The sequence below is a fragment of the Camelus dromedarius genome, chromosome 26, assembly GCF_036321535.1.
Source record: "Camelus dromedarius isolate mCamDro1 chromosome 26, mCamDro1.pat, whole genome shotgun sequence".
Lineage (NCBI taxonomy): Eukaryota > Metazoa > Chordata > Mammalia > Artiodactyla > Camelidae > Camelus > Camelus dromedarius.
Genome location: NC_087461.1, coordinates 7,913,766 through 7,939,913, shown reverse-complemented (window position 1 = coordinate 7,939,913; position 26,148 = coordinate 7,913,766). Strand labels below are relative to the sequence as shown.

At 39.0% G+C, this 26,148-nt stretch overlaps 1 protein-coding gene across 2 annotated transcripts in view; it reads left to right on the top strand.

Moving 5' to 3' along the window:
* CDC123 (cell division cycle 123) overlaps nucleotides 1–26,148 on the top strand; it is a 43,054-nt gene that overhangs the window by 2,398 nt on the left and 14,508 nt on the right. For both annotated transcript variants that reach the window (XM_010993299.3, XM_064479354.1), the window contains exons 2-7: nucleotides 2,788–2,859; nucleotides 6,697–6,754; nucleotides 6,985–7,017; nucleotides 12,749–12,844; nucleotides 14,887–14,993; nucleotides 25,318–25,366. In XM_010993299.3, the coding sequence (XP_010991601.1) occupies nucleotides 2,788–2,859; nucleotides 6,697–6,754; nucleotides 6,985–7,017; nucleotides 12,749–12,844; nucleotides 14,887–14,993; nucleotides 25,318–25,366 (415 nt within the window). The remainder of the gene's footprint in view (nucleotides 1–2,787; nucleotides 2,860–6,696; nucleotides 6,755–6,984; nucleotides 7,018–12,748; nucleotides 12,845–14,886; nucleotides 14,994–25,317; nucleotides 25,367–26,148) is intronic.

The window sequence follows — 26,148 nt, the reverse complement described above, 5'->3', positions numbered from 1 at the left end:
TCTAGGGTGGGTACTTTGTCATTAAATTCTTTTACATCTGTCAGTCAGGCCTCAGTGGATTCTTGGCTGCACGGTGGGTTTCAGTGGCTTTTCTGACAGCCTCATTACTTGGGGCAGGTGTGTCTGCTACGACTTGTCTATGGCAGGATCTCAGGCTTTCTTCAGAATTTTGGTAGCACTTGGTACGGCACTTATCACATTGCACTATGATTTTTTGTTTTTGTTTTGTATCTTTTCCCACTCATAGCTATTGGGTTTTTAATGGAGTCATCTTGATCTCTTCCGTGACTTACATAACATAATGCACGGTCGTGCCATTAAGAAGGTGACTTAGAACTATGACTGTAGAGCTCAGGGATTCACGAGAACTATGCAGAATCTTACTCAGTGTCAGCTTATACCTGTAAGAATTGTAGACCCTCCAAAAAGGAAGAATTTGCAGAGAATTCAGGATGGAATCAAACAGTAAATAGATATTTTGAATCCAGTCTGTTGCAGCCTGGAGGGAAAGCCCAGCTTCACATCAAACTTGAGAATTAGTATAACTCAGAAACAAAGGACACAGACTCTGGAGTCATCGATTTGGGGACTTGAGAGATGTTCTTGACATAGAAGAGGGCTCTGCTCTCACTGTGGTCAGGAAGATCGGGAGAATGTCTAGGAACCAGCATCCTTGACTGCATCTCTCAGTCTCAGTCCCTGAGAAGATAAACTTCCCATTCTTTTGGGAAGTTCATCTCTAATTCTCTTGGGATGACATTGTTGAGTCAATAGCTTTAACTCTGGGAAGAACTAGGGTTATAGAAGTGAAATAATTCAAACTGGAGATTTTTTTTTTCCTCTTAAGTTTATTTAATATCCTTAAGAATTTGCCATTTTGAGGCTAAATGAGCATATATAACAGATTGGCCTTGTGTTTCCAATTTAAATCATGTAATTGGTTTAGAATCCATAATACGTTAAAATACACAAGAAAAAATTTCAAGTTTTTAAATAGTACTGGAATGTTTGCAGGAACCTTAGATTCACTATACTTATAGTTTAATTCACTGGCTTTGTAAGAGTTAAATACTTGGAAAGGTTTATCTGTAATTAGACAGTTGACATATTTAAAAAGAAAACTGAATAGATTATTTTTATAATAGAGCTAAAAAATTTAAAGCAACTGTTAAGTTTCAAAGACTCACTGGAAATTGGTTAAAATTTACCAGATTTACAAATAAAATAATAAGATTCAATTAGCTGAACTTAAAAAGCCTGTAGAAGTAGGCTTTTGAATGTGAAACAGTAACTTCGATAAATTAGATAATTAATTAAAAAAACCAAAGTAGCCCATGAATAATCTTTTCTGTGCACAAAAACCATCTGTAATGTTCCAAAAACCTTATTCAGTAAATAAATGAAGCACAGTGTTATAAGTCAGTGATGTTCTCTCTGAAAGCAGGCCATACTTGTTTTCAGTATTTTAAAAATATATGCCTCAAGATCAAAGTAATAGCATTACTTTCAAGTTATCTGTGTCAGGACTTTTTGATGATTCATTTGTTTATGACAGAGGAAAAAGCAAATTATCCCATACGTTTTTCAAGTGATACCAGGTGTGGCTTGGCCAGCGGTCATTAGGGTTATCTGAAACAAATTAAACTGAAGCAGGTCCAGGTGAGCAGCTGTGTAGCTCTGGTGCCCAGGTGAGTAGAATGCCACCACAGCTCATCCGAATGTATCATGAATTCTTAGCCTTATACGTTTATTGCCAACCAGAGAAAGTCTTCCAGATCTTAAGTCTACTTGCATCCTGTATCTTAGAAGATGGTCAGATGCCTTAATCTTCTGATTCTTTTCCTGCATTTCCTGTGTTGAAGCAAATACCTGCGGGTCTCCAGTTCCTTAAAGACATATCACCCCTGTACTCACAATTCTTTAGAGCTTGCTGCTTTCATACTTTGATTTCACCCCAGTTCTTTGTTGTTGTTGTTGTTTTAACACTTTCTTTTTTTATTGAGTTATAGTCAGTTTATAGTGTTGTGTCAATTTCCAGTGTAGAGCACAATTTTTCAGTTATACATGAACATACATGTATTCATTGTCACATTCTTTTTCGCTGTGAGCTACCACAAGATCTTGTATATATTTCCCTGTGCTATACAGTATAATCTTGTTTATCTATTCTACATATGCCTGTCAGTATCTACAAATTTCGAACTCCCAGTCTGTCCCTTCCTACCCCGCTCCCCCTGGCAATCACAGGTTTGTATTCTATGTCTGTGAGTTTGTTTCTGTTTTGTATTTATGTTCTTTTTTTTTTACATTCCACATATGGTATTTTTCTTCCTCTTTCTGGCTTACTTCACTTAGAATGACATTCTCCAGGGACATCCATGTTGCTGCAAATGTCAGCCCAGTTCTTTGGATTTGACTGGTTTTTGTTTCTTTACCACAAAGACAATTGGGATAATTACATGCACCTAATTTAGTTTACTGCAATATTTATTTATATTATTCTGGTTTCTAGTCTGCCTCTACCAAATGTGCATCATTAACATTCCCCACTTCATATTAAAATAAAGGAGAGAAGAAAAAAAATATGTATAACTGAATCACTATGCTGTATGCCAAAAATTGACACAACATTGTAAAGCAGCTATACTTCAGTTAAAAAGAAAAAAGCTTCCTACAATAAAGAAAATAAGCAATTCAGAAATTAACCGAGTTTGGAATTTTTTCTCTCTGCTTATGGTTGGTCTTTTTAAGTGATGCCTTTTTTGTTATGTGTATTTTGTTTTTTAGCATCATTCTTCCACTTCCTCAGAATGTGAAGGATTATTTACTGGATGATGGAACTCTGGTGGTTGCAGGAAGGTAAAGTATACCAGAAAAAAATCTTTAAATTTTATCATGAAGAAACGTTGTGATGATTAAATCTTAATTACCATGAAAAATAAATACTTTGGCTTTGGCCCCATCCTCTTCCATTTTTTTTGTCCTGTTTGAAGTTGTGTGCTGATCTCTGTCCTGTATCCCTTGTCAGTGCTCAATTAATAAGATTTTCAAAATTGAGTACTTCCTCCTCCATTAATTACAAGTTGTGAAATTGAGTAATTCCTCTCATCTCTACCTTTAGAAAATGAATGTAACCGTTTCTTCTGTTCCTGTAGTTCCGTGTTTAAAAGGAAAGAAATTACCATGCATGTTTTTTAGTGCAAACTTGGAAAAGTTTAAGAATTATGTACTTTAATGATGTTCCTGTTTTTTCATTCGCGTCTCTGCTCAAAAGTCATGTTAAGTGTTCGTCATTCAATTTCCTTTCTAAAATGGCTTAATGGTAACCCTTGCTGGTACATCACTCTTTTTTTCTTTTTCTTTTTTTAAATAGAATTCTAGGTTGGAAATAATTTTCCCTTAGAACTTTTTAAAACAATTTTTTTTATTGAGGTAAAATACACATAACATAAAATTTACCATCTTAACCATTTTAAAATGTGCAGTTCAGTGGTATTAAGTAGTTATAATGTTGGGCAACCGTGACCACCATCCATCTACAGAGCTCTTGTCATCTTGTGAAACCAAAACTCTGTATCAGTTAAACACTAACTCCCCATTCCCCCTCCACCAGCCCCTGGCAACCACCCTTCTACTTTCTGTGCCTATGGCTTTGGCCCCTCTAAGTACCTCATGTAAGAGGAATCATATTTGTCCTTTTCTGACTGGCTTATGTCACTTGGCATAATGTCCTCCAGATGCATCCACGTTATGGTACATGATGCCATGGTATGTGATGCCATGGTACAGGTAAGAATGTCCTTCCTTTTTAAGGCTGAATAGTATTCCATTGAATGGACTGACACATTTTGGCGCATCACTGTTTATTCCCTCACCTCACCTTAATTTTTTGTGGAACATTTATTTCCATCTGATGTCATTCCCTCAGTATTTCTATTAGAATGGAGTCTTCCTGAGAACAGGGTCTTGGAGAGCTCTGTTCCCAGCTCTTGGAACAGTACCTGATACATAAGAGAAGCTTGGTGAACAATTGCTGGATGAATGAACTTAGAAATACAGTTAGAACCGCATGTGTTTTCAACAGCACTGATTTTACCCATATGTGTTTGTATGGATATATGGGGTAAATTTTGTGTCTATATGTATGTACATATGTACTTGTACAATGGGTCTTCTGTGTAGATCTGTGATGGACCTTTCTGGATGATATTTCTGTTTTTGGTGTTCTCAGGGCCTCCTTGATTCTCGACACTGGGCGAGTCCTTTGTCAGTCTTGCTGAGGTCACTCGTGCAGCTGTAGTCATTTGGTGGCTCGACCTCACTGGGTGGTTACAAGGTGGCCTCACTCACGTGTCTGGCAGTTGATGCTGACTGTCAGCTGGGCGTCTCTTTCCACGCGGTCTCATCCTCAGACTCACCTCAGCGCCTTTGCGCAGTGGTGGCAGCATTCCAGACCCGTGAGCTCAGCGGCTGGAAAGACCTTTGACACCGAGGCTCAGAATCATGTGGTGTCCCTGGTGCTATATTTTGTTGGTCACAGTGAGTCTTGAAGACAGTCTGAAATGACAGGGTCGGGAAACAGATGCCGTTTCTCGATGGGAAAAGTAGCAAAGTCACCCAGCAGGGGTCAGTGAGATGGGAAGAATTGTGGTGACAGTCTCTGTACATCGTCTGAGGTTCTTGTTCTTGTTTTTGTTTTTTCCATTCATTGTGACGTGTAGTTGGTGGGTCTTTCTTTCTCAAGACTTGTATTTTTTAGTTTTGGAACAATTAAAAAATATTGTCTCTGATAATTTCCTCTTATTTTCTTGCTTCTTTTTCTGGAACTCCTATAATTTAGATACTGGATCTGCTGGATTAATTCTCTGAATTATATCGTTTCTTGTCTATTGTCCTTTTAGTTCTGCTTTCTGGAAAATCTCCTTGGTTTTGCCATTCATTCTGTTGAATCTTAAAATTTCAGCTGCCATGTTTTCAGTTTCTACAAGTTCTGTCTTGTCCTCTGTTCTCTTCGTTTATCTTTCAGGATACTTATGATTTTTAAAAATGTTTTTCATCTGGTTCCTTTATTGTCTTTATTTCATACACGTACCTTCTCTCTCTCCTTTTTAAAAAGTCTTTTTTTTTTTTTTTTTTTATCTTGGAGCCTTTCTTTAGTTTTCTAATTCTAGACCTTTATTCATATTTAAGAGTGAGGGACACACATGCACGGAAACTTTGTGTACCTGGGTGGGGCTTGTTGGCTAAGAGTGCCAACTGTCAGCAGGTGTTGATGGAAGAGTCTCAGATGATAGTCATCTGTGGTTCTCTCTTCTAGGGTTGTCCGGTCTCTGCAGAGAAGAATCCTCTAATCACTCTGTGTTGTGGGAGCAGGGGTAGAAGGAAGGGGACTAGAGGCCGCACTGTTAGTATGACTTCCATGGAAGACTTTGTCGTGTTCTAACATGTCGCCTTACAGTTCTCTGGGGCGTTGTGGACTTGAGTCTTGCAGAGGAGGATTTAGTTTACAGAGGAGGATTAGCTGCTGGGCTGGGCCAGGTGAGGAAGACTGGCTGAGTCTTCCTGCCCCTTTTATGGGCTTTAGACAGTCACCCTCTTCGGAGCCCAGAGCCATGGTCCCCATCATGCATGAGAGAGCTCTGGGTTCTACCTGTCGCTCACGGGTACCCCTCATTGGCTTTCTGTTTTGCGGACTTTGGTTATTGTCTCTTCTCTGCACTTGTCTCCTCTTTGGGCCTTTTTTTCCCTATGGGATCTTTTAAATCATTTTAGTAGCATTTCAGGAGGGAACATGGGGATAGATAAATGCCCCTGCTCAACCAGAACCCTCCCTTTCCCTTTTTCCTGGCATAAATCGTGTCCTGGTCCTTAGTCTGATTAGCATTTGTCTTGGATGACGTGAGTGAGTTCTTCATCGATGAATATTGATGGGGGGCGAGCAGGGCCCTCCCTCTGAGGTCTTTCAGCCTTTGCCCCTCCGTCACCCCAGGCAGTGAAGACCGGCTGCTAAGTGGCCCTTTTCAATGCCTGCTTTGCTCACTGGCTTCTTCTAGGACAGCGTACCTGAGTATTTCTTTCTCTCTCTCCCCGGTGCCCTCCTGTGGTGCTAGTCCAGATCCAGGGTGATTCCTGACGCTGGACGCGCGCGCTGTTCTCGCCGTCGGAGCTGGGCTCCGGGCTGTGCCCGCGGGGGTGTTCCCGCAACTGCGTAGACCAGCTCCTCAGCCGATCCCTTCTGCGGCTTCCTTCATCCCATCTGAACTTCCTTGTCTTGGGCAGTTCTTCCTCTTATATCGGGATGCAGACGTGAGTCTTAGTGTCCTCAGAGGTGGAATTTGAGCTTTTCTTTCCCTTGTTTCTAGTTATTTCTGAGAAGAGGGCAGAAAGTTTTTATTCTGCCATCTCCCTTTTTTTTTTTTTCAGTGGAGCTTGAACCCAGGACCTACCACTGAACTGTATCCCTCCGCCTCTCAACCCCCCCCCCCCCCCCCAGTTCCGGCGTCTCTTATCGGACGTGTACTCTCATTAATTTCAAGTTAGATTTTATCAGTTTCTGTCTCAAAAGATGAACTTTCCCCAACATTACCCTCCAGTTCTCAGGCAGTTTCTTTAATATGTATACAAAGCACGCCTGAAATTATGACTCGATGGGACCAAAGCTTTTTCTTGCTCAATTTTTGCCTTATGTTCTTCCAGGGAAGACCCACCAACACATTCTCAGCCAGACAGTGATGACGAGGCAGAAGAAATACAGGTTGGTTCAAAATAAACTTATGTAGAGAAGTGCATTCCGTTTAAATGCTCTCTGAAACAGTTCCGGCGTTAAGATCTTAGAGTACGTTTGGTAAAGTGAGAAATTACACAGAAATCTCACTTTGACATATCGTCTCCCATGTATGTGTCATTTTTAGATGGAGCACTGCTTTTGGAAGCCCTTGCACTTTCCACATTTAACATTTTGTTTCTGTCCTCTTTTGCCTGCAGTGGTCGGATGATGAGAACACGGCCACGCTTACGGTAAGAGCCGCTCGGTGTGGGGACAGCTGCGTGCCGACACAGGGGCACTTCCAGGTGTCAGCACTGATCTCTCTAAATTCTCATTTACTCACCATTTCAGGTTTTTATTCATTATTTTGAAAAATAACTTAAATCTCTGTTTATAGGCAAGTACAGCCTGTTCTTTTTTTCCCCTTTGATTTCAAAGGAAACATTTCAAGTGCTTGGTTGATGCCTTGACTTGCTTCTGCTCAGCTCTGAAAGAATCAAGCCTGACATTCAGCTCTGAGGTTCCCAGATCTGTGAAGCCTAACTCAAAGTGAAAATCTATATTCACTTTTTAAGTATATTTAAATGGCATAAAAATTGCAGTTTATTTCAAGTGAGAGATTGTGGCTTTAACCAGTATCTTGTATCAAAATGTAGAAGTTGCTCAAGCATGTTTGAGTCTTTCAGGATAAGTGTGTTGTCAAATTCAACTTAAAATATGTTTTAGTTAAAATCTTTTTAAATGAATGAGGTTATTTCCAAAAATATGATAGGTCAATGAAGCTCCTCATACGTTAAGATAAAAGAGAAAGGTTTTTATAAAATTCCCTACAAATAAATGTAAAGGCATAATAAAGGAAATTATTAGGGGCGGGTTTATTCTAATACAGTTCTAAATAAAGAGGTACTTCTGTTAATGTTAATGGAAGAGATATGATGTCCAGGATACAAGAAAAGAAAAGTGGAGGTGCCTCAGCTGACATTTCCTTAGGTTTGAAAAGCACACCAACACACGCAGGAAGGGGAGTTTTACATGTTTTGTTTGACTCTGGGTACCACTCAGATCAGTCACTCTCCTTTTATGAAAATTCTGTTCAGTTCAACATCCATGTTAGTTATCGCCCATATTCAGTGCCCTAATAGTCGGTTCTGTGAAGTAAACAAAGATGAATGTGATTTGATTCCTGACATTAGAGAAAGGTGCCCCAATTTGGGTGCAGAAGACAAAGTGCTGTCAGAACAGCACAGCCAAGAGAACAGTTACAACCAAGGGCATCTAGAAGTACTTCCGTGTGGGAAGGATGATCAGTATCAACTCACGTTTTCTAGTATAGATAGATAGATACAGAATATACATGTGTGTAATTACCAAACTCTTGTTTGCTAAGGCCTGGAGTGACATAATGACATCATGGTGGCAATGAGCACACCTAGTGCCCTGATCATGGTTTGTAAGTACCATTCTCCACTCAAAGGAATCAAAACTTGGAGGAATTCAAGACTGGGGGTGGGAAAGTAAAGATCAACCTGTACCAACTTGTGTCAGAAAGTAAGAAGGATGCAGACCTGACAAAAAGGACCCGGAAGCCAGCCTGAATGGGCTCCCACTGTCTGAATACTTGAGTATCATAACAAAACGATAGTAATGGAGTATAACCACCGACTAAAATTAGAATCCATGACCCCGTACTGACACAAGGAAATGATTAAATTAGGTAAGTGGAGCAGAAGAGAAAGCCCTTTATAGTAGAAAGGATACCAGCTAATAAATGTGGAAGGAATGGTAGCATTAGAAATCACCATTGGGCAATCATTATAGTAATAATTGATAAATAAGTGTTAAAACTAGTGGGTGAGTATTGGATGAGGATATTTGAATATTCTCAAAGTATCTCCACCAAAATTATATAGTTATAAAGCTATAAAGAGAGGAAAGATAACCTTCCAGTGGAAAGACCTGCCGGCAGCATGATCAGAGTTAACCTCATCCGAGATGGGACAACTGACATCATGTGCCTCTTTCTAGCACAGAAGGACACATCACCTGCCAACAGCGCGCAGCCGGCCTCCAGTCATGGGAAGCATCCAACACACTCGGCGTTTTGGAGATTACATGGCATTACTGCCCCATAAGTATTCCATAATGTCAGGGTCGTGAAAGATGATGAGCAGAGAGAGGAACTGTTATGGGTGGAAGGAGATTAGAGAGACACAACAGCTGAATGCAGTGCCCTGTTCTAGACTGAATCTGGGCCAGAAGAACATGTTCTAACTCTCTTTCACTGTAAGAGACATTATTAGGACAATAGGCACATTTTGAATAAAATCTATAGATGAGATAATGTTATTGTATCAGGGTTAGCCCCCTGATTTTGATCATTTGGCTAGGTTATGTAAAAAAAAAAGTTACTACTTTTTAGGAAATATATATTGAAGTATTGTACTTAGGGGTAAAGGGACATCATGACTTCAGTTTACTTTAAAAGAGTGTAGGAAAAGAAAATACATTTTATACACACACATATATACATATATGGATACACACATACCTGCATAATTATACACAGAAAGGGGTTAGGGAGGGAGAATCATAAAGCAATGTGGTAAAACACCTGAGTGAAAAGGATACAGAAATTCTTGTTACTCTTTTAATGAAAGAGTCTGAAATTATTTCAAAATGATCCTAAAATTTGTTTATTTTATTTTTAGAGGTTTTGTTTGTTTTGTTTTGTTTTTGGTAGAGAAGGTAATTAGGTTTATTTATTTATTTGTTTTTAGAGGCAATACTGGGGATTGACCCCAGGACCTCATGCATGCTAAGCACACACTCTTCCACTGAGCTGTACTCTACCCCCCGAAATTATTTCGCAGTAAAAAGTTAATTGAAAAAGTGATTGGATTTCACTGGTGGAACTAGATGTTGCTGGACAGGGCAACAAAAGGAATGTGAGCTAAGATCCAAGGTGGGGAAATTACCTTTGGTGAGTGGTAATAGTCCATTGGTAGAAACAGAAAAACCCCCAAATTAAAAATGGAAATAGACAATCGAGATGAGTACATTTCAAAAGCACAAATGGTGAATTTCAAAGGGCAAGTTATCAAAAGTGTACAAATCAAGTGACAGCAGTTGTGTTAGTTTTATAGAATGTTATACTTTATGGACAGGTACACATATCATAGGTGTGAAGCTGTGGCTCTAGAAGAATTTGTTCAGTTTTGTGATGATGGTTTCCTGTGGGGAGAGGGAAGGACTAGGGGGAGAGCAATGAGATTAGGAGCCTCTTTGGTATCTGTGATGCCTTAAGAAATGGTCTGGATCACATATGCCAAATTGTTGAATGTGTGTATCCAGGAACATAAGTAAATATTTTTGTGTATTTGAAACATTTCATGATTATATAAAAAAAATTCTTTTAAAGAGATGCCCTTTCTGAGTAGGGGGCTGTTGTGGGTAGAGTTGGAAAAATAGTCTGGATCACAGAAATTCCACGGATATGATTAAAAATGTGGATTTCATCACACTTAAAACAGGAACCTTTTCTCAGGCAGCTGAGGTGTTTGGCATATTTAAAATTGACTCGTTGAGCTATAGGCTTTAAAAGAACCCTGTTACTAGTTAAATCTGTTAAAATTTTCAGGAAAAGGTAGAATCATGACTCCCACATAGATATAAAACTCTTTAATACATGTTGAAGATTTTATTTAACTCGAGGGAACCAAGCAGATGTCATAACTGGCTCAAAAGAGAGTCCAAAGGACAGACATATTTATAGGTTAGGACTGAGGTAAATGTGTAAATGAGGCAGAACTGGTTTTGCCTTCCTGAGAGGTTGGAGGAAGGACAGTCAGATTCCTGTCAGATAGAATAGAATTTTCACGTCCATAAGTAATACTTGGTTATCCCTGCCTGTAACAGACCAAGTTGTAAACTAGCTCGCAGGCCCAGCTAGAATCGGGTAACCCAGAAGGTGCGGTATGTATACATACCACTGAAGCACACATTTTTCTGTACAGTGCATAAACTGTTTATCATTTCAATTTGTTTTAGGATCCTTATGGCAGGATTTCTTAAAGTTGAATAATTTGAGGATTTGAGAGAACCTCTTTTAAAATGTAATACAGAATAGCCAATATTCTGTAATAACTAAATGAAGTATAATTTTTAAAAATTGGGAATCACAGCATTGTACATCTGTAACTTACATAATAAAGAAAAAATAAAATGTAATTCAGAAATATAAAGGCAATCCTTATATGTGAAGCGTTATGGAATAGGAAAATTATATTGTTTTGTCTCCAAAGATTGAACCCTTCATATTGTAAAATTTGTGCAACTGTGCCGTTTAGTGAAAATACTGCTAATGTAGATCGTGGATGAGGTTTCTATGGGGAGAGCTTTAGGGAAGCCAAACCAGCAACTTCAGGGGATTATAAGTAAATTACTGGCTTAGCATAAATCATAATTCCTTTTGATGGGGAGAGGTGAATGGAAAATGAAAGACTCAAGGCTGTAACTCGCTTTGAAAGTCTCTCAAAATGGCTACAGTGTAGTTCCCTGTATCTAAGCCGAGGACGTGGAGCAGAAGGTAGAGACGGCGGCTCCGAGGACGTGGAGCAGAAGGTAGAGACGGCGGCTGCCTGGCCGAGAACGAAGGGACAGCTGCCGCTGCAGCCCAGCGGAAAGAAGGGACGTCCAGCGCCCTTGACCTCTCCCTCTACTCGCTAGTCTGTTCCTTAACGCTCATATCTAGTTTGGGGGGTTTATTACCTTTTTTTTTTTAACTTTCATATTTTAATCTTCCAATTCTTGTCACGGTTTTTTCTGTCATAACTGGCTCAGGTCTTGGAGGTCAGTGTAAGCCATTTGATTTATATTTGCGATATGTACTTTAGCTTGTTCTAGACCTATTCTAACTTTTTTTCCCCCTTTTGGAAGAACTTTTCATTACTGGACTTTTTCAGTATTTGTAGTTGCCCAATAGGGGGCAGCAAATATAAAGGGATAAAGTAGGGGAGGGTATAGCTCAAGTGGTAGAGCGCATGCTTAGCATGCATGAGGTCTCGGGTTCAATCCCCAGTACTTCCTCTAACAACAGATAAATAAGTAAACCTAATTATTTCTCCCACCCCCCAAATAAATAAATAAATAAATAAATAAATTTAAAAAAGGGATAAAGTGGCTACAGAGAATCAGTGTTAGTATTTTTGTATTCTTGTCCCTCCTGCAGGTCCCTGTGCCTTATTCCTCTTTTCTCTACTTTATGTCCATGGGCTCCTTTGCTGGTGACATAAGGCCCAAGGGAGAGCATAATAGTAATTAGGTTTACCTACACTCCTGTGTTTCTATTTACCTCCTGGTGGAAACGACCCTGTGGGTTTTTGGGTACTTACCATTATAAAATATGCATTTTAAAATCGACCAAAAAGGAAAGAACATTTTTAACTTCACCAAGGTCCTGCTTTTTGAGTTTTGTTTATATTAAAACTTGTCTGGAAATAGCCATGTTTAAATACAGTTAACCACATAATTTATTTCTCACTCTTATGAAGCCCTTAGGGGATGGGTCCAGGAATCTTTTCCTGCAAACAGAAAGGCTTCTGGCCCTTTAAATCTGAGGTATTACTTCTAAGAGTCGGAGGATATGTACAGGTGATACTCCGCTCGTCTCTTTTCACTTAATAAATGCTGGTTTCATGTATGTGTTAAGAGCACCCTTCCTTCCTGATATCCCCACATCCCTGTTCAGCTTTGTGGGTCTTGATTGCTTTGGAAAGCGTCATTTTAGCACTTGTTATTCATTTCCGTTTCTCATGTTATTTGATCGCTGTGTTTATTTAGCTGAGTTCAGAAATTCTGATGGTAGTTTGTATTTTCAATTACCTTTTAACACCTTGAAGAGTTGGACCTTGAGATTTTGATCTGTTTTCTATATTTATTGTGAATGATACTGACTTGCCTAAATGATTTCTTCCCTCTCTGTAGGCACCAGAATTTCCTGAGTTCACCACCAAAGTCCAAGAAGCTATCAATTCCCTGGGGGGCAGTGTATTTCCTAAGCTTAACTGGAGTGCCCCAAGGGTAGGAACATTTCAGTAAATCTCTCACTGTTTGAATATTCTTTGTTCTGCTCTTCCATTTCATTTTATATCCCCACGGAGGGTCCAATTATATTCCTAATTCTAGGGAAAATACTATGGAGTTGATTTTCACTCTCCCCCTGTTACTTTATTTTCCTTCATTTTGCAGTACACTTTCCTGGGTCTGTGAAATACTGTATATTTTGCCAGAAGACAGTTTCAACCTCTTGTGTTGCTGATCACACTAGAAATCTGAGGAAAGCCTTTCTCTGCTCTTTTCAAAACTTCAGCTGTTCAGTTTGATGGAGACACTTTTCTCTATTGAAAAGTAATAAAAATTAAAATGTCACAGGATCTAGAAATGGAGCAGTTTGACAAATCAACTGACATTTTCTTAAATTGTGTTTTATTGTTTCAACATTGCATTGACAAGATTTTTTTTTTTAAGTGGAGGCCTGGGAAAAAATTCCATTATTTTTCCTACACCAGTAGAAAACAGTTTTATGTCAGCAAAGCTCATTTGAGGAACCAAGACTTATTTGCATTTTCACAAATCATGTCACGTGTTTCTCGTTTCTTATTCTAAAATGAATGATAAACTGCTTAATCTGGTTTTTATTTTGACTTATTAAAATTAGTGACACATATACATAGTTTAAGTTTTCGAAAGATCCGGAAGCTTGCTAATAAAATCAGCATGCCCTGACACCTGCTTTGCTTCCTCATTTCCCACTGCTCAGAAGCAGCTGCTTTCAAATAGTTTAGTACATTCTTTGTTTTTTTCTTCTACTTCTTATTTCTTCTGTCTCACGTATTTATTACTGACTTCCTAATTTCAAGCAGAAACGTTCAGCTCTCTTTCATCTTCTATCCCTCTGACTTTCTGTTCCACTGACCTCATAGGAACAGCACACATTGATTAGATCCGTGTTCCATGTTTCTCCTGTTACATTTATGCAAACACCATGCACACATCGGACACATACCATACATTGCTTACGTTTTTTTCTTCAACATTTTGTATTCCCTGGAGTTAGTGATTGTCGTTGATTCAGTTGTCTGGTTTTCTGTGCATACACTGTCGTTTCAGTGGAGTTAAATCTGTGTGTTCAGTATACCACCTCTAACCAGAAGTCCATCATCTTTTTCCATTGGGAGAGATTTTAAAGAAGTTATTGAAGCTTATTTTTAGATTATGAGCATCGTTCTTTACAATTGATCTGGCCTGAGGCTTTCCAGTTAAGATGGGGAGATTATTTGTGGTTTTAAGTGATTCTTTTGTTCATTTATTTATTTCTTAAGTGCCGGCTGTGCGCCAGTGCTTTCTTTCGTAGAGCATGGATAATTGGACATTTTTTTTGCAGTCATTAGTTTCCTCAAAATTATATTACTGTCCTGTGTCTGCTCTATCTATGGGAGCAGTATATTTTTTAAATGACTTATTCTATCATTTTTATGCATGTTTCACTGAGATTTGTGCCTCCTGTGTCTGCTGTCCTTACCCATTTGATTCCTATGTATGAGATGTTCACTATTTTAAATTGCAACGGTTCAGAATATGTCACCTCTTCTCTCACAGAGTCAATAGACATGGGTCTTACCTGCTTCAGTCACCAGACTTCAGTGTTCCAGCTGTCTCTCCCAGAAACAGGAAGAAAGGAAAGCTTCTCTATTTTCTTAGAGGGGAGCTAGTCAGGCTATCTCTTTATACCTGGGTCGTATCACTGATATCAGCATTTCTGATACCTCTCTATCCCCTTCTTTCATCATCTGTAAGGAAGACATAGGGGAGTGCTTGGGCACCTTTCATTTGAGGACCTTAACGCCTCAGTTCAAAACTGAGTGTCCAGCATGCAGTAGAGATGCTAATCCCTGTGTGGAAGTGTAACTTGACATTTGACAGTACAGCTACAATTTCTTACCTGACTTTTTCCTTTAAACACTTGAAATGACATGCATTATTGAGTCTGTATATACGCCTGAATGCCATTCATGGCAACTAACTTGGAATATATACTGAGCAGCACATGCTTTATGATTCAGGATGCGTACTGGATAGCAATGAACAGTTCCCTGAAGTGTAAAACCCTCAGCGACATCTTTCTACTGTTCAAGAGTTCTGATTTCATCACCCGTGACTTCACCCAACCGTAAGTATGTCCCTTGTTCTCTTACGTCAGCAGTTTCGGTGCTTGTGAGCGTTTTTCTACAGGTGAAATTCCATTAGTTCTAGTACCATTATAAACAGTTCCCCACAGCAAGGCTGTTTCATTTTCTCAAATAACCTATTAAAGCAAACCTTTCTTTTCCTTTGGCAGCAAATACTCTTCAATGAATGAATACATGTAAATATCAAGGGCTTTCTATATATCTGCCCATTAAATATATGGGTAATTTTTTTCTTATTATAAAACCACGGGGGAGGGTATAGCTCAAGTGGTGGCGTGCACGCTTACCAAGCATGAGGTCCTGGGTTCAGTCCCAGCACCACCATATGAACAAACAAACAAACCTGTTACCTCCCCCTCATAAAACAAAACAAACCCCCAATATATGCTTATCATAGAAAAATTAAATTAGGGACTATAGCCAAACAAAAACAGGAAATGTAAACGCATTCATTAGCTCACCACAATCAGTTTTACATATTTGCAGGATTCTGTCTATGTATAGGTATAGTACATAGACCTATGTCTAACTATTTCAATTTTTTTAAAACAAAAATGAGATCGCGTCGTTCATACTGCTTAGCAGCCTGCTTTTGCACTTCTCAGTATATAGCAAACATCTTTATGTGTCATGAAATACTTTTAAGGCATCGTTGTTTTAAACTTCCTGAAGACTTTTCTCCTGGAGAGCTGTAGCACCATTTGGATCGCCAGTCCTCTCTTCTCACGGCAGTTGTGCAGGGAATATCCTTGAGCTTAAATCCTTGTGCACCTTCCTGATTTTTCCTCTTGGATAAATTCCTAGACCTGGACTTACTGTTCCCCTTCCCTTGCCGGTTACCCCAGGTCTCATCCTCCCTGTGGACAGACGGCACGTTCCCCTCCCCTTGCCGGTTACCCCAGGGCTCATCGCCGGTTACCCGGGGGCTCATCCTCCCCGTGGGCAGACGGCCGCCCACACTGCTGAGCTGTAGGCCATCTCTTTATGCTTCTTTTGTTCTGTCACCAAACAGCAGTTGTTCTTCTAGACTTCTTGTCCTACCCCACTTCAAACCCAAAATCTCAGTTAAACTAACCACTAAACTGACTTTTAAAATAAAGCATATCAGAATGTCTAGAAACTAAGCAGGTAGGTACACAGGGCTGGAAATCCTGTGTACACTCGCCGCGTCCCCCCAGCCGCCAGGTCAGTTTGCCCTGCGCAGTCATGCCCTTTCAGCCTGGGATCCTTTCCTGAAGAGGAGCCCGGCATGAAAAAACTGCATTCTCTGCAGGTCAGCTGCGTATCACCTCTTCTGCATCTGGTTCTGCAGCTTGGCTCCATGGTTTTAGTACTATATTAATTAAACTGAAGTTAAGTAATAATAAATAAGTGTGATTGTCCTCCAGGTTCATTAGCAAAGGATTTTACCTGTATTGGTTTTTCTGTTCCATTTACAGAAAAAGCTTGCTGTCGTTCTGACATTTAGGTATCTGCCTTTTAAGGCTGTGTTGGCACCAGTGTTGTTAGGTGTTTGCTTTAGTAAGAACACAGCAGCGTTTTCATTCTGGGAGATGCCCTCTGAGGAGAGGAAGTCGTGGCTCTCGCTTTTCTTTTTTTTGCCATCATAGGAGCTTTTGGACATCAAATGCTTTTGTAAAGAAACTGCAGAATATATTATATTAAAAATACTCTGTACCTATTAATTCACTGAATACCATTTTTATATACCTTTAATATTAGTTGCAGTGTATGAGGACATTATTTCCTGTCCAAAAATGATAAATCCCTCCTAGTTCTCTGTGGCTAACAGTTTTTAATATCATCTTTGCAGTCTAGCGACCTGCAGGCTCCTCTTGGCCGGCCTCTCCCTCTTTGTCTTATGTGAATTTAGCCACGGTTCCAGCGAAGGGTAGAAACACCAGTCAGCCGTTGTTTTGCCTTTTGTCATTTTTCATTTTTGTACCGGAAAGAAGTTCAGTCAGCAGGTGAATTTTGAGGCCTTGGAATAGAAGCATTTATCCCCAGAGCGCCGCCCTTCTCCTTGTGTACGTGGTTGGGGGTTGGCAGGACAGACCCCGAGCCCTGAGCTTTCAGCCTCTCAGATGGGCAGTTCCCATGGTCACCCTTTTCTGGAAAGTTCTGTCAGGCGTCAGTGAGTTGCATAACTGTAAATCTTGCCACTAAATGAAAATCCCTATCGATCGGATCTTTACTGAAAGATAAACTTTCGTCACAGAGGCCTTTCCCAACCCCTTAAAGATTAAATTAAGAGTTTAATTCTTTAAATTGGATAGAATTCCATCAGTGATTTAATCTAACTCTTCTGTCAGTTAGAAAATGAGGCCTAAATCTGTTCAGTAATTTGCTCCCATAAACTAGTTAATGGAACCAAAGCCAGAATATAATTTCAGTAATGCTGTTCTAAACGATCTCTGTATTTTCACTTCAAAAATTCCTTCTTTTATAAATGCTTCAAAGTAAAACATTATAGAGTGTAGTAAAAGAAAGAATATTACAGTATGTAATTATATGTGTAAAATTATGTAATATGAAAATTCTGTGATATTTTCCTATTTGGGGGGAGAAAAAACAAAGCTGTTTTTGTTGGGATTACAGGTGAACAGGATTACAGGTAGAAGACCACCTAAAAAGACGTCTAAAAATCACACACAGGGGTTTTAAAAATACATTATTGAACAAGGAGTCTGGAGATGGAGTATTTCTAGGGTGAACTGAGCCGCTCATCAAGGTCACCAGGGAGCAGGTGCCCTCAGCCTCTCCCTGCGTCATCCTTGGCTTAGGCTGTGTTTGGGGTCATCACCTGATGGTTACATGATGGCTGCTGCAGGTGTGGGTATCATGTGGCGATGATATGTGAATCACAAGCAGGCGGGGTGGGCGCATTCCCTCATTCTTCTCTGGATATGAGCAAGTAGAGCATTCTGGAAGCTTCCCAGGAGACTTCCTGATAGGTTTATGGTCACACAGACGGTTACTCAGCCTCATCCAGTAGTTGGCAGAGGAACAGAAATGCCATGATTGGTGTAGACCTCTGGCCCTCAGACTTCAGCTTGCATCAGAATCATCTGGAGAATTTGGCAATACACGGATTGCTGGTCCCCACGCCCAGAGTTTCTGGATTCACTAGGCTGGGAGCGGAGCCCAAGAATGTCATTTCTAACATGTTCCCAGGTGGTCCTGGTGCTGCAGGTGTGGGCCCACAGTCCTTGAGGAATGTGTCCCTAGGCGTACACGTGCATCCCTGGGATTGCGGGGGCCCAGGCGTCCGCATCTGAACAGCCCCAGTTCTGTTCGCATGGCTGGGGGTTGGGAATAGCTGGCAGTAGATAGCCAGGACTGTAAGTTGACATGGAATACTGAGTACTCTTATTTTTCCTGTTCGTCACATGGTTATTGTGCACAAGAAGCTTTAAAAAATGGAGATCGAAATATGAGAGTCAGCATAATCTGCCTGCATTACACTTGCTGAGTGGATTGTCCACATAAACATTCTATGTGACTAGACTCGTCAAGTCACAAGGCTGCTTTCATTAATTATTTTATTGATTGGGTGTCACATCTGTAGGCCAAGGCCTGAAAAAACCTGATATTCAACTGGCATTTGGAAGAAAGGGCTGAGTGAGTGAAAAAATTAATCCATTAATTGTGTCTCTGAGAGGCGCATGACTAAGGCTGATTTGACTAAAGGTCAGGAGAGTTCACTTATCTTAGTGATTTGGGCTCAGCTGTGATCAACGTAATTTTTATACATACTTAAGATTATCACAAAACTCATTATTAATCCTAAAATTCAGCAGCAAACGATTTCAGGAGTAAAATTTTGTACGTAAGTTGAACCTAACAGAATCTTTACCTTGTAGTTTTTAAGACCCATCTATTTAGATGACAGGTTTTCTGTTTCAGATGGTTACAGTTTTATTTTGCTTACTTATTTTACTTTATTTTTTAATTGAAGTGTAGTTGATTCATAATGTTTTTTGGGGGGAGGGTGTGTACAGCTCAATGGTAGAGCACGTGCTTAGCGTGTACAAGGTCCTGCATTCAATCCCCAGCACCTCCATTTAAAAATAACAAATAAATAAATCAATCTAAACACCTCCCCCTGCAAAAACAAAAGAACAAAATCCAAGAAAATTGTATTAGATTGTTCTTTTAGATAGCATCTTTTAGCTCTTTTTGAAGAATTCTACGAAAATTCGAACGAACACACCCAATCACCCTTAATTCAGCATCGTATTTTTACCTTTTCTTCACCACTGGTGAGAATCTGTGTGCCTGAACTCTTATTTTGGATCCTGCTGAGTAATGAAATCTTTAGCATCAGAACTTTGAAGCTTAATTTCCCCCTGGTGCTTTGTTTTTCTTTTATATTTCTGCCCATGACTTAAATTTTTTTCCTATATACTTAAGAATTGTTTACCATGAGGTATAATGTCGTAACCTTCCGACTTTTTAGGAAAGCTTGTCCATGAAGATTAGCCCCAGTAGACACCTGGGCGGCGTGCCCCTTTGAGGCAGTTCTGCTTCTGTGTACTGCCGCTTTACAGAGCTTCACGGTGCTGTTTTCTCTTTACAAAGGAAAACGAGCACATTGCGATCTCAGTGGATTCAGGCAACACCTAAGCTGTCTAGTCAGCTCACTGAATTACCATTCTCAGAGTTCACGAATGCTGCAATGTCTCCTTCCTCCATTCCTGCCACATTTTCTGATCCAGATTAGAGAACTCTCACCGTCTGAGTAGGTGTCATTGTAAATCTGTTCCTCCCATCCCAGAACCTCATGCCTTAACCATGACACATAGGACTCCTCTTCATGTGAAGTCTTTTCCGCTAGAGGGGTCCCTTGTTCCCACCTCCGTGGAGCTCTTTTTTATTCAATACGTTTCTTAGTTGCAGCGCAGCTCATCCTATACATATGTCCTTTCCTATCATTTTCCTCCTTTACTTGTAACAAAGCATAGGACACACTTATCTTCTCTAGACCACTTCCATATTTTTTCTGATTGTCCAAGTTGCCCTAGTTCCACACATGTGCATCCTTATCATTGAACGAGCTGCATTTGTTTTCTTTCAACTTGTGAAACAGTTGGAACATCATGATAAAAACTGTGTGTTGATCACAGTTACAAAGCTCACAGAAAAAACTCCGTCAATCTTAAGCCAAGGTCAGGGCATCATGAATGTGCCAAAAGGTGGCATTCCTGTCATCAGTGCCAGCTAAGCACAGTTCTTACAGTTTTTGGCTTTTTTCTCTTCCTTTCTTTCTTTTTCTTTTCAAAACTTCTGATCCAGAACATTGCTCTCCAAAATTCCTGTTAACTGGGTAATTGTAAAATGTATTAAAAACATACTAGCATAATTTCGTGGTAGCTTTCATCCAAGTAGACCTTTGTTTTTTGTTTTTCCTTTTTTCAAAATAAAATCTTTATCATTATTGTCTCTGAAAATTCTTTTATTTTGTAATGCATATTGTAGATTATGTAACGTTAATTACTTAATAACACTTGTGTTTATTTTGACGTTTTAATAGCTAGCTAGAGGAGCTGAAATTATTTGCCAAGAATTAGGAGTTTATCATGAAACATAGGAGCCTCCTTTCTACCTAGACTGTAAACCGATGACTTTGATTTAATACTGCTTTCTCAGGGTACCTTGTTGAAAATTTCAAAGAAACACCAGTGTCGCAATAGGAAACATACCGTAGCGTAACTGCAGAACACCAGAGACAGAAGGAGTTCTTAAAAACGACCAGAGAGAAAAGGCAAATTACATAGAAACAGCAGTAGAAGTATCAGCAGATTTCTCAACAGAAATACTGTTTCATCTAGTTCTGCCTCTGCGGGGAGGCACTGGGTCGTTGGCAGTGGGGGTGGATATGGAGCAGATGTCTGCATTGTTTCTCCTTTACTTCGGATGCTTATGAATCTAGGACGTAGACTAATTCTGGGTTATAACAAGGAATTGTCTAACAGTTGCCCACCTTCCAAAGTGATCTCAAATGATTTCATATTAGTTCATCATTCAGACAAATTTCCATGTGTTATTTAAGGTATTTGTTGAGTTAACACAGGGGAGGTATTAGGTATTACGATGTATTTCTTGCTTTTGCTCATAAATAAATTTATAATACATGTTATAATTTTGTATTATATGCTGAGTTGGAATTTGATAATCTGTACTAGTTCTTACCATGGCTTTTTAGTTATGTGCTTATAGAAACAAAAACTAAAGTAGATTTAACGACTCAGTATTCCTTCTCTGTAAATTGCTTTCCTTGATCAGTGACTTGCTGTTACCTCTCTGAGGTACCTCTTTCTTGTGGCGGTTGGGAAAGTTGTTATTTTTGGAAATGAGATATCAGGTTTTTTCCTCCATTGCAGATGTAAATTTTTGGATCATCTGTGTTCTTGGTTCAGTCAGTTAAGGGAATAATACAAACATTTTTATGTTTGATATGACTGAAGCTATTTTATTGTTCCTGTTAGGAGACTTTGATTTTCTGTGAGTATTGTTTCTACTAGTATTATCAAGGTGGTAAGTAGCCTTGATTTAAGGATTTCTTTCTTTTTCTTTTTTTAGTGTAACCTGGAATTTTGGAACTTAACTTATATAAGGATTGTAAAAATTTAAGTGTTAATACTAATTATCTTAACTCACTTACGCTTTTTAAACCAACTTCCTCCAGAATATAAATGGAATTTAAATATTCATAGGCAATTCTTTGCAGTATCTCAGCTGAGCTTCTGAAAATGTTACTGTTGACCTTCGCATTCAGTCTTAATTAGATGGCTCTGCACTTTCCTCTCCTTTCAGGGATGAGACTTGGCCATCTGGTTAATCATCTTAATAAGAAAAAGCCTTGTGCAGTAATCGCACATAACACATATGTTCTCACGTCAACCTTTTGAAACTAGTCAAGGTTTTTAAATAACATTAAATATTAAACCAATCACCACTTAAAAAAATAATGTTACAGGATGGTAAAATGCAAGTATGTTTTATAAGGTATACCTATTTTAAAGTAGCAAATGAAGATTAACCAAGGGTTGAAATCAATATTTGTAGAAATGGAGAAGCATTAAAAAATTTAGATAATGAAGACCTGTATTGGAAATGTTCCTTTTGGTTTTCCTGTAGAATTTTTAAACTAGATAGATATAGAGCCTTAATCTACCTGTTCTTTATAGAATAATATATAGTATTAAGAGCTATCCTCTATAATCAGATTTATAAAAAATATGGCACCCACATGGTTAAAATCACATTTCAAGAATTAAAATGGTAGTAGTCCTGTTACATTAACCATTAAGATAGTGCCATGTTACTTTGTTTATTTGAGTTCCTTTGTCATTTTTCTTTCCCCACCTCTCTTGAATATTTTAGATACATTTAAATTAAGGAAAGATAGGCAATTCAGTTTTATGATAAAGAGTTACTGGTTAGTTGGAAGCTAAAATATTAACTATGAAAAAAATTGAGGTGTAATTGTCCAAAGATTATATTAGTTTCAGGTGTACAAGTTAATGATTTTTTTGTATATATTGCAAGATGTGAAATACTAACTTTTAAAGTAAACTTGAATTGCCTGCTTCTTATAAGAGCACTACATGTACACTTTGTACTTTTATGTATTTTCTAATTCTTCAAAATTAAACATCAGAATAAAAGCAATGTGTATCTGAGGTGATAAGTATAATGTTAGAAATCTACAGATAAGCAGCAGAAGAAATGAACAGTCACTGCTAGGAAAGAACTGTTGTCAACGTTCTGAAAATGATCACTGTGTCACGCATGCTTTAAAAGAGGAGATTGTACTGAATGTAGTTTTGTGACTGTTTTTATTGTTTAAAAATGTACTGTATTGTGAACGTTCTTCTCTCCTGTGAAAAATTTCTCTTAGCACATAATTTTTTATTGCGCAAAACAATGTATTGATTTTTGACACATTTTTCATCTTTTCATGGAGAATTTTAAAAAGTTGAAGAAAAATGTTATAAGGATTAGGTGAATTTTTATTATATATGTAATTTTTACAATATAATTTTTTACCAATTTAAATATTTAGGCTATTAAACTAGGGGGGGAAAGGTGAGGGAATCTTCTAAAATAAAGAAAAATTTATTATGTAGAACTATTGAAAGAGATGATCAAGGTCATATGTGCTTCTCAGGGTCCATCCAGTGTTTGTGGGTTTTTGGGTTTTTTTAAGTGAAATCTGAGAGCTTTCACAGCAGCTCTAGAAGCTCCGCCCCTGAGGGAAGCAGTTCCACGTGTAGCTTAGTGCCCTGCCACCACTTCCTTGACTTCTCGTGTGATGAACGTGGACAATAACAGTAGCACTTTTCTCCCAGGACTGTTGCAAGGATTAAATGAGGTAGCAAATGTAAATGCTTCCTCTGGTGCCTGTTCACTAATACAGCGAAAACCTGCTCCTTTCAACAAAGCAGCCTGTGTGTTCCTTTCTTTGTCATTCAGATTGTATTCCTTGGTTCTCAACTGTTAATGGCAATGAAAGTTCTTATTTTTGGACGTTCTTACCCAGCCACATTATTTGTTTGTTATTGTTTGTAGCATAAACCATAAATGATTGCAGAGAATTCCAACTTAATTAGATACGCAGGGAAATTTAAAAGCTTTTCAAGCTCAGTTTCACTTGTGAATTGCCGAAGACATCTTTAAAACTACTTTTTGGTTTGCTAGTGTATTTTCTTCATAAAAATGTCCCTTGACTGCCTGTTTTGCTTATTCTTCAGTTGTTACTTTTCCCCAGAATTCTGTCACCTGCATGAGGTGATTGCTTCTGTCTACTTCCTTGACGTTGATTCTTACAACCGCCTGATGGTTATTTCCAGACAGTTATCTGCAACTCCACCCTGTCTTCTGAGTTTCCTTATTCCAGTTGCTTACTAGACATCTCTCTGTGGTTCTGCCAGGATGTGTCCCACTCTGGACACCCAGGTGTAATCATTTCCCCTTTTCCTCCCTCCCCCTCCCCCAGCACCTGCTTTCCCTTCTGTCCAAGTAAATGGCCTTTGCATCACCATCCAGCTTGTCCTCAAGGCCAGCCACCCCAGTCGTCCGGCCTCTTTCTTCCTCACCCTGCACTTTGAGTCAGTCACCACGTAACACAGACTTTGTCTCCTAAATATCTTTATGTAGGGCTTCTTTCCCTCTCCCTCTCATGGCCATTGCATTAATGGGACCCTTGTCTCTCCTGAGAACTGTTGCAACAGGCCTTCTGACTGGTCTCTGTCTCCCAACTTGCCCCCTCCGTCCCCAGGCCCCCAGCACCATTATCGCTGTGATAGTCCTCAAGCCTGTGTTCTCTGATGTCCCTCAGATATTTAGAAACTTTTAACCCTGTCCCCTCCACTGTCTGTGTAATAAAGTACAACTCCCTGAGTGGGCCAGCGAGACCCTTCATGATCTGGTGCTACTTCTTGTCCAGAATTTCTCTCCAACCCTCCAACCTCATCTTTTGGCGAATTCTCCCCTCGCGTCCCACATCCCTCGATACGGTCTCCGGTAATTCTCTGCAGCCCCTCCTCCCTGTCGCATGAGGCCTTCCTGACTCCCAGCTCCCCTTCCCCGCACATAGCAGAGTAATCACTTCTCCCTTTGTGCCGCCAGAGTGTTTTTATTTTCATTTGCAGTGTTTTGAAATTCTTTGTCTACTCATTAGTCTTTCCTCACTAGACCAGCCTCCTGAAGGACAAGCGACTCTTAGTCATTTGAGCACTCAGGGCCTGGCCAGCCCCCGACAAGGTGGGGATTTAATAAAGGGTATGAAAAACTCTTCGTGAAGCTGACAGTTTATTTTAAGGGAGAAGCAATACACTTAATGGAGGAATGAATGATTCTATGAATTATTTCTTAAATGGCACACAGGGGAAGGATTAGGTTAACTATATGGCTGTAGATGGCAGAGTTGATGCTGGCAGAGAACCAGATCCCGGTCCAGCCGGGAAGCAGGGCACAGAGAGGACTGCGGTTAGACAGTCTGGCTTGTCTTGGGGACTGTATGTAGTCTTTTCTGGGTCTTAGCTTTTTTTAAATGGACAGAAAACTGGAGATTCTAGTAGCTCACACGGTTGTTTTGAGGACCAATGAAATAACATTTCAGGGTGCCTGGGCTAACGCCTGACCCTGACTAGTGCTTAATTCAGTGAATTTGAATTAGTTTTCTGTTACTGGATGCTTTTAATAAAACCTTACTCTCCTTTTAAATATAAGCAGTGTGTGTTCATAAACTGATGCTATAAAAACAAGATTCAATTGCTTTTTTTTTTTTTTGCCTCAAAGATTTATTCATTGTACTGATGATTCTCCAGATCCCTGTATAGAATATGAGGTAAGAACCTTTTTTTAAAGATCTTGATGAAGTTGATAATCCTAAATGAAGATGTTTGGAGAATTGCTGTTTATTCTTAAGTGAAATGAATCCAGTTTTTTGGACTAAATTCTCTAGGAACTTAGAGCCATTAAATTTTTTAATTTATGAAATATATACATAAAATATATATGTTATATATATATATACACATACATCCAGTATATATGCAGTATGAACATACTATAGAATATTTTATTTTGTAATAAAAGAAACATCTTTATACTAACTGTCCATCTTAACCTGTTTAAGCTTTTTTAACCTGGTTTACAAGGAAAAGTAGTCATCACCATTTTACCATTTAGGTCCAGTGGACCTTTTTATTTTTTTTATATTGTTCACTCATTTTACAGATTGCATACTGAAGAAAACAAAAGGATCACGAAAAACTTTTTACTTTTTGTATTTTTTTCAACCACAGTGTATGTGTTACCTATCCAAAATGTTTCAATAAAGATTACACAGATTTTCCAAAACCTTAATGTCAGTTTGCAACAATTGCATGTTTCTTTGTTGTTTTAATAAAGATGACTGTAGCCGTAAAAAATATATTTGTGGGTTTCAGGTTTTAATAGATAACAACAGGATAATTTTTTAGTGTGGGGCTCTTCATTTAATAATTAGGTTCTTCTCAAAAATACAGCACACGTAAAACTTGACTAATACTCACAATGATGAAAATTGAAATCAGTGCATTTTAAATTTCTAAGACATACTTTAACAATAGTTTGGTTTTTTTTTTT